Raw genomic sequence first — 9,124 nt, forward strand, 5'->3', positions numbered from 1 at the left:
TGTGTGTGTATGTGTGTGTGTGTGATGTGTGATGTTTACGTGCATGAGTATGTGTATGTATGTGCGTGTGCCTGTGTGTGTACATGCCTGTGTGTGCATATGTGTGCGTATCAGTGCATGCTGGTGTGTGAAAGTTTATTCCTCCTGGACAAAATCAACAGTCAACTTCCATTACTCAATTAAATACAACAGTCACAAGCAGATTACAACTGGCCCGCAGAGGGAGAGCACATACCAGTCTGTGTGAGTCCAGGCGAGAGCTGTGCTGACCGCCAGTACTGTCAGAGTCATCAGAGGCAGTGCTGGTGGTTGACGACTGTTTGCCTGAGCCCGTTGCCAGTCGAGGGATTAAACTCTTCTTGCTGTTAACGCCATTAGATTTGCTAAAGCCGTTCACCATGGGCTGAGGGGAAAATAATGAGAGACATTAACAATAAAGTGACATCAATAATAATGAAGTTCTAATTATAATGTAAGCCATTTGATTAACTAATGCCCCTTACCATGGGCATTTTATCGATGATAAAAATAATACTAACTGACAATGGTGATAATAATAATGCACATAAAAAGAATAGAAATTAAGGATCATATTAACAAAAACCACCAACAACACCACTAACCATCATACCAATGATTAAAAAAATGGTATTTCTTTGCCCAAATCAGCAACTGCTGCCATTTCTGCTATTTTATATCCAACAACTGAGCTAGCACGAGGAAATATGAACATTTGCTGTGCTATATTCTGCCTTACAAAGAGCACAAAAAAAGAAAGAAGCAGCAGAATAATGTTAAATATCTGCAAAAGCAAACGATTCTAATGCTCTTTGAACCAGACTTAACTGCATTTCATGTGTGAATGGGAACACAGTATCAAAGAATATAAACTAACTGGTTCTGAGTACAGACAGAGTTAACTAATATAAATTTAAAGGAACTACTAACATCAAGCACCCATTATACCCCTATGGCATCTGCGGCGTAATGGGCTCTTTGCCTTCTACACAGAAAAGCGTGAGTGAGTCTCATTCGTACGTGGGGAAGCATTTAAAGCCTTTCTCCTGGGATGCAGTATCATTAACAACCTGGGTTGATCCCAGCAGGCAGTGTCTATGCCAGAAACCTCTAAAAACATACCTAAATAGGGTTGACTGAGTCAATAAAAAAAATTAAAAAATATCTACAATCAGAGACCCACAGTATGATGGAGTTGTCAGTCACCTCTTACGTGACCTTAGCTCAGATGTGTGAAAGCCTCCATTCATCTGGATATGTCATACAAAAATTATTTGGGAAAAAAAAGAAAACAAAGAAAACAAAGAAAACAACAAAGAAAACTACCAGTGCTTCTGGCCTGCCATCCAAGTCTCTGTCCATTGTCATCCTGGTTGACCCGTTTGTTAACAAGTCGTTGTCCTTCCGCATCAACTGTCCGTGTTCACCACTTCTCTGCTGCTGTTGCTGCTGCTGCTGCTGCTGCTGCTGCTGGTCATCCAGCTCTCTCCGCAGCCGGTGGTTGTTCTTGACCGACTCCACCAAGTCCATCTGTAGCTGAGCTACCAGCTCCCGCAGCTCCACCGCCGACATGGTGCCCAGGGGAAGGCCAGTTTTCTGCAATAAGTTTGTTGATTCATCATAAGAGCCGTACATCAACACAGTTTAGTTTTAATAAGTTAAAGAGTTTTACGGCACTTACAACACTAGAGATTATTATACTTATAGGTGCCGAAGTTGGAGGTGTTACAAGAGAGTAACAAACACAAAAAAGAAGGAGGCTTGATTAGGACAATAGCTGTTTGATAGGAAAGAAGGAGCAGACCACAACAGAGCACCCGCCAACCATCTACACACATCAACACAAGTGATGATCATTGAGTGCAGGAAAAGAATGAGGCAAATGGGACAGAAACCGGGAAACACAGAAGTAAGATCTACCGGTACCACCCTCCAATAACCCATTCACAAAACAAAAACAAATAAGGTTCTGAGGTGAAAATACAAGCATGCATGACATCACAACGACCGCTTAGGGTCAGCTGAGTTTTGTGTTTGAGCAAGAAGATGTACTTAGATAAAATAGCAGTCAGACAGACAGACAGACAGACAAAAAAAGTCAATAACTAGGACCTTCCAGTAGCACCTTCTTACTGCCCACAAAAACAAATAAGGTTCTGAGGTGAAAATACAAGCATGCATGACATCACAACGACCGCTTAGGGTCAGCTGAGTTTTGTGTTTGAGCAAGAAGATGTACTTAGATAAAATAGCAGTCAGACAGACAGACAGACAGACAAAAAAAGTCAATAACTAGGACCTTCCAGTAGCACCTTCTTACTGCCCACAGTGAAGAGTAGAGATAATCTAAGACACTGAAACAACAGAGATGGAAAATATAGTACGAAGGACAGAAACCAGAGCGACAATAAAGAAGAAAAACCAATAAACAGTGACAACCAACTTTTCAAACTAGGCCGGTGGTTTGACAGAATAAAGAAATTGCGCTTGCCTCAAATACTCGATTACTTGGTTCTAATCTTGGTTCAAGCAGGCACGGTCAATTCATATCCAACATTTTTATCAGAATCTATGTCTCTGATAAATTAATTAGCTCATAAACTCATCATCTTTCCTCAAGGACCAGAATCGCCTATGAGTCAATACTTCATCATCTTATGATAAACAAAGGAGGTAATCAGACAGTTAACTTGTAGAAACAGAGTTGCGTCCCTTGACACCCGCCCGAGAAACTGGTTTGCTGAAAAAAAACTTTTTTGTGTCCCTACCGCAGCATACGTAATAAACGCAAAAAATATTTTCGTTAGAATGAATCTTTCATCAACAAAGTAAAAAGGTATGTGAATGGGTTTAACACCCACATCAATATTATAAATCAACACTATTAGACTATCTAAGAGGCCAGACCTCCGAATTTGAAGTGAAGTGCCTCCTTAATAGGACAGAGCCAAATGGGTCGAGAGCCTTGAAAACTCCATAAAACTACCAGAGTTCAAGATATCCCAGTCTGAGCTTTGAACCTGCGCCATCCGTTCTGTTGTCCAGCACGGTCCAGACCCGAGCTAAGAGAGTGCTCTTTCAACAAAGTGACTATGCCTGTGTTACAAACACCAATAGGGACAGGCTACACTAAGATAACACAGATATCATAAGCAGTATCAGAGATATTATGAGAAAAAGCATAGAAGGTGACTGTTTTTCTATGGTTTCCATTGCAACGACCTGAACAACAAAAACAAAAAAAGAAACAAAGAAAAAAACCAAGAAAGAAGGAAAATGAACCAGAAAATTTCCCAACTAATGCCAGTACAACAGTTCTAACAACAACTTCTATATATAATGACATGTGAGAGATAATCTTTTCACCTGAAAAGAGCCTAAAGTGGTCAGAAGACCGTATTCTTATTTTCACACGAACAAGGACAGATTTTCTCACCTGTGCTGTGGACTGCTCTGCAGCGTCCAAACCCGCGCCCTGTTCCTCCAAGTGCTGGCCAGTAATGGTCACTCTGTACTGCTCGAGCTCATCCGCCCAGCTGTTGCGCCGGCTGCCCCTTCCCCTTTCTGCACCTCTCTGCAACTGTGACTCTTCCTCCTCCTCCTCTTCTCTTCCTTTTTCCTTTCTCCAGTCCTCCTCCTCCTCCTCTTCTACCCCTGTGGCAGCCCCCTCACCCACAGACACGACAGAATTCTCGCCATTGCTGGCACCATTTCGGCAAGGTGAGCGCTGATACCGCGACTTTGTCCTCTCCACACCATCTAAGGTAGGCCCAAAAGAGCTACTAGTTCCATTCACAAAAGAAGATCCCTTCACATCCTGGTAGGACCCCGATGTGGCTGGCAGTAAATCCGCCCAGAAATCCGAATTTGTTGAGTTCTGAACAACACCACCACCCGAGTCAACTCCCCCTTCTCCAACACCAACCTGAGCTGCAAATTGCGGTTCTTTCTGGCCCAAATCTAGTAGGTACGATGTAGATTTTCTCGGAGTACTGCAAGAAGTACTGCTGACCTCATGCGTAGATTCTGCAGCTCTATTTGCCTTACCAGGACTGTCTGATGAAAGCCCTAAGGCACGGCTGATATGTCCATTCCCGTCAGTAGAGTCTCTGCCAAACTGATCAGCAAGGACAGGGTCCGACTTATGACCAGCAGACAAGCGGGCCGAGCTGGCCTGATCTGTTACCCTCCTGCTATCCCCACTGGAGAGAGAACCAGAGGCAGACCAAGAGTGCGGGTGAGAGTCAGGCCTCACGCTGGAAGCTCGATCCTGCTGACGAGACTCAAAGTTATCGTCCTCAAAGAATATGCCACGACGGAAGTGCAAGTAGTCGTCAGTGGTCTCAGCGTGACGTTGGTGTAGCTTGTTCTCTCCTTTCAAGTCATCGGTGAGACTGTCCTCTGAAAAAGGAACATAAAAAAGGGATAGGATTTGCAAGAAAGTACCACAATCTTATGATGGTCTACGTTTGAAGAAAAAAAACCCAACTCATTTCAAACTAAAACTAGAAAAGCTTACACTTCAGATAACACTGTTTTCATCCTAAATGGAAAATATACCATTGAGTTAATACTGGCAAATATGAATAACATTTTCCAGTCATAGTGATAAAAAGAAACTATCACATCATTTAAATACTGAAATGAATTAACAATATGTAATGTAATAGCAGCAAATGTAGATTTCAATCTTATCACAACAATAGAGAGAGCAGACAATAAAATGTGGGCCAAAAATAAGTCCCAGCCAGAATTGTTACTTCATTGTTTGCTTTGTTTGAGGTGTTTGGTTTGTGTTACAGCACTCACTTTTATTTTAATTTTTCTGCTTTTTAACCTTGCTCTGTTCTCAGCACTATCAGCACTATTGCACTGCATGTTAGGGACATTCAGGTACCTAAACAACCCTATGGCTTGAAAAACCGAGAAAACTGCCCCATCTCCACACTAACCTGAGCCAGCAATCTTGGGAAGAGATTTTGAACTTGTCTCCCTCAATATCCCCTGTGGGCAGTCAGTCTGCAGTCGCTGCTGCCGTTGATCCACCCAGCGATGCAGCTCAGTGCCGCTCAGATCGGCCGTGGGTCTTGCAGAACTTGAGCGTGCTGGTTCAGCAGATCTGGGTGTCTGTACCCACTGGTCCACCTACAAATCGTTGTAATGATAGTCAGTTTTACGCATCCGTCCACAAAATCAAAATAAATTAGTAGGAGTTGGGTAGCCTCAACCCTACCTACATAAGTCGAGCCACATTACTTGGGATAATCACTGAAGAGAGATAGGGACACTTGACCAAATGTCTTCCCTACTTACAGACTATTTTTTTTATGGTTGTAAGCACACACTACTAAATTACTCAATTCCTCACTTTTTATGAAATACCAAAAGCCACGATTTGATGGGCATGTGAAAAATCATCGTCATTGATATCCGTTGCAAAGAACAATTAAGTATTCATTTTTTCACCCTTCCATAAACAAAAAAACGATTTCAAGCAAAACATAACAGAACTACAGCAAAAATTCAATCCAACTTGAGGATACTATAGTATGGTCTGGTGATGGTTAACTTGACTTTAAAAACAACGTTGTTTAAGATTAAGATGCAAGACCCCCGATTTCACCGTCATCTCCAACAGAACGGAGTCAGAAGGGTGGTCTACCGTAAAAGATTGTATAGTCAAAATTTAGACTATTCTGGAGTCAGGAAACTTATACCCTGCCTGTTAAAGCTAACCCTTGGATAAGAAGGATGCGATACCCAGGAGACAAACAGATATACAGGATAACATCAAGACTTCCCCAAGCAGACACTAAAATCATGTTTCTGGGTTTTTTGCCTCCCACGGCTGGAAAGAATGTAACCATAACACTACAAATGCTTTTCAAAAGGTAAAGGAATTACAGAAACTTTTATAAACTATCAATGTTTCCGAATGTCATGTTGGGTTATCTAAAAGCCAGAGATCATAACGAGCAAAAGTCAAAAAGGAGGAAAATACACCAACAGAAGCACCAAACCGTGAAATAAAATCACAAGACCCTACCACACTCATAAAAATTATTAACATCAATTTCAGTTTCAAAAGAAATCTTGGAATTAATAATTAACATCTTTGAGGAGAGGGAAAACAGCTCAATGGGCTTGGATGAGGAGGTTATTAAAGGAACTTCTACTTCACCAATAGAATCACCAACACAAATAGTAACCTTGTCACCTTTCTTTGATTCTATGGTCAAACTTTACTCTAACCACACAAATCTAAATTTGTTTTTGACTTTCAAATCAATTTCTTTCATTCTGAGAACGTCCAATTTTGTCAGTTCCTTCATGATGAATGCTTTCATGAGGGTAGGTGAAATGACATTAATCGAGCTAAAATAGACCCCACACTAACATTGCAGTCTTTAGCAGTTCTGCGATGACGGAACCAGCGGATTGCGCGGGGCCAATCACTAGGCATAAACGGAGGATAATTTGCTCGAACCACATGACTCATGGAAAGGAAGAACTCGGAGGGGATAAGTTGAAAAGACTGAAAATCCAGGACTTCCGGGGATCCGCGGAAAATTATGATCACTGAAAAGCATGATACCTACTGAGCTGGGAGAAAAAAAATGTCCCACACTGACCTGAGAGAGAGCTGAACCCGCCTGCAAGGAGCGGTCAGTCACGTCAGTGCCCGCCTCAACAGACGTGGAGCCAGCACCAGAAGGCACCAGAGTCGTGGGTGAGCGTTTTGACCCCCTGGCCAATAATGATGATGGTGATAGCGATGATGAACCACTCACATCCGCCCCGACTCCCGTCTTTCCCTCAACGAGCTGAAGTCTCGTTTCTGCTCCCCCTCCAGGCACTCCAACGTCGAGGCCCAGGTTGTTCAGATGTAGTGATGTGGAGTCTGCGTCACAGGTGAGCACTTCCGTCACGGGGTGCTGTTGTTGCTGTTGTTGCTGTTGTTGTTGCTGTTGTTGTTGCTGCTGTTGCTGTTGTCGTTGTGTGGGTGACACCAGGTTGTAGCCTCCGTCTTGGCAACTGTTGCTGTCTGGGCTGTCCGCTGGGGGAGGAAAATAAGAGGAGACTTTTGAATTGCACACAATGGCAAGTCTACACGATAACAGTAGAACCTGTTCCTACTGGTCACCCATTGTTGAGAATAAAAGGTCATCTTAGACAGGTGGTCCTCTCAAACAGAGTCACTATTAAAGAATTTTTTAACACAAGGGTTTGTTTGTGAAGGTGATTAGTCTTGGACATGTGGTCCTTGAAACAGGTTCCACTGTAGAGTCAAAATTGTCAAAGACTGCCATCCATTGCCTAGAAGAAAAGTGGCCATCTTAATTAAGCAGTTGGTCCTCTTTAACAGTGTCATTATAATGAAGAGAAAAATGCAAGGGGGAAACTGAAGGAGCAGGGAGAGGAAAGGATAGGCACAGAGAAAGAAGGGAAAGGAGTAAGAGAATAATAGGTGAGGAGAGGAGGAGGAGAGAGAGAGAGACAGAGAGACAGAGAGACAGAGAGAGAGAGAGAGAGAGAGAGACAGAGAGACAGAGAGAGAGAGACAGAGAGAGAGAGAGACAGAGAGAGAGAGAGACAGAGAGAGAGACAGAGAGAGAGACAGAGAGAGAGACAGAGAGAGAGAGAGAGAGAGAGAGAGAGAGAGAGAGAGAGAGAGAGAGAGAGAGAGAGATCACAAGACTCACATTGTCTGTTGTCTCCCCTGATTGAGGTAAGCAAGACCTGGTGTAGCCGGCTGTTCTTCTCCACACCCTCCTCCAGCTGCTTGTAGATGCTCTGTACAGAGGCGATCTCAGACAGCAGGATGTCAGCCCTTAGGCCCTCCCTGTTGATGAACACAGGAAGAACATATAAGTTTTGCTTTATGATTTGATCATCTTGAGTGTAACAACACTCGCAACACAATTAGGTTTCATGGAAGTTTGCTTTAGTGTGTTTAACAGCACTGGCAGCACAATTAGGTTCATTAGATTATATAAGTGCTGAAGATTAGAGATAGTACTAGATAGTAATAAAAAAAAAAAAAGTGAAGTTGTTCCCCCATCCAATCCGGACATTGGGGATTGCCTTGTTAGTGAGACAACTTCCTGGGCCTTCGGCATATTGTGGTAGGGTGGCCAGTTCCTTTCCACGCTGTCTTTACTTCCCCAACTGGAAGCCAGGTACCAATTACTGCTGAGTGGGCAGGAGAGGATGAAAAAAACCTGTGTACGAACCGAGGCTCGAACCCGGACTTACCGCTTCGGAGACGACCGCACTAACCGCTCGGTCACCGAACCCTCTGGATAGTAACATACCAATAAAAGAAGTAGGAGGAGAGATATATGGACAATAGACGTTTGATTGGAAAGAAGGAGCAAACCACACAAGAGCACCCACCAACAACCCACTCAGACTACCCTGAAGCTCACTGACACAGACAGTAAAAGCACTTCAATACGCACCAACCACGGAGGTGGGAGTCATAGATTGACATACCAGAAATCGCTGCTTCAATATCTAATCATCAGAACATCAGTGCACACACACTGCCATTTGATTCAGTTGATGCCAGCCTGATTTTCCTTCGTGTATGGTAAAAAAGCTACCACTTTAGCACAACAGAACCAATTTGATTCGTGACCTTGAAAAACAAACATGTATGGTTTAGAAGGCCACAGTCCCATTTAGTTGAATTCATTCAAACTATGTCAAAATTGCATTTTAAAAAATAAATTTTACCCCATCCATGTCATGTAGAAAAATCTGAATGACAATGACAGAATGAGAAGAATTCGATTGGCAGTGTGTGCTCGGTATGAAGCGCACAAACATATTGTCCAATGGTTCATCGGGCCACTCTGAAGCCCAGTGACAAGATAGTAATGGCACTTCAACACACCCATTGATGATGAAACAGTAATTTTGTGCAGGAAAAAATTTCAAGACAGGCAGGAACAATATCCAGTGGCACCCTCCAACCATCCACAGAAATGAATCCATCAGACGTGTCACAAGCCTGATCCTAAGCAAATACTGATAATCATCATTTACTGAACATTGTGTGTGTGCATGTGTGTGCGCGCGCATGTGTGTGTGTGTGTGTGTG

The 9,124-nt window shown here is 43.0% G+C and overlaps 1 protein-coding gene across 1 annotated transcript in view; it reads right to left on the reverse strand.

Annotated features, from left to right (window-relative positions):
* LOC101846758 overlaps positions 1–9,124 on the reverse strand; it is a gene marked incomplete in the record, with an annotated part of 114,609 nt that overhangs the window by 25,371 nt on the left and 80,114 nt on the right. Inside the window, 6 exon segments of the mRNA XM_013086796.2 lie at positions 236–403; positions 1,345–1,614; positions 3,455–4,419; positions 4,971–5,163; positions 6,651–7,075; positions 7,722–7,861. Coding sequence (XP_012942250.1) covers positions 236–403; positions 1,345–1,614; positions 3,455–4,419; positions 4,971–5,163; positions 6,651–7,075; positions 7,722–7,861 — 2,161 coding nt within the window.

This window comes from Aplysia californica, unplaced genomic scaffold (assembly GCF_000002075.1).
Source record: "Aplysia californica isolate F4 #8 unplaced genomic scaffold, AplCal3.0 scaffold00506, whole genome shotgun sequence".
In the NCBI taxonomy this organism is placed as follows: Eukaryota; Metazoa; Mollusca; class Gastropoda; order Aplysiida; family Aplysiidae; genus Aplysia; species Aplysia californica.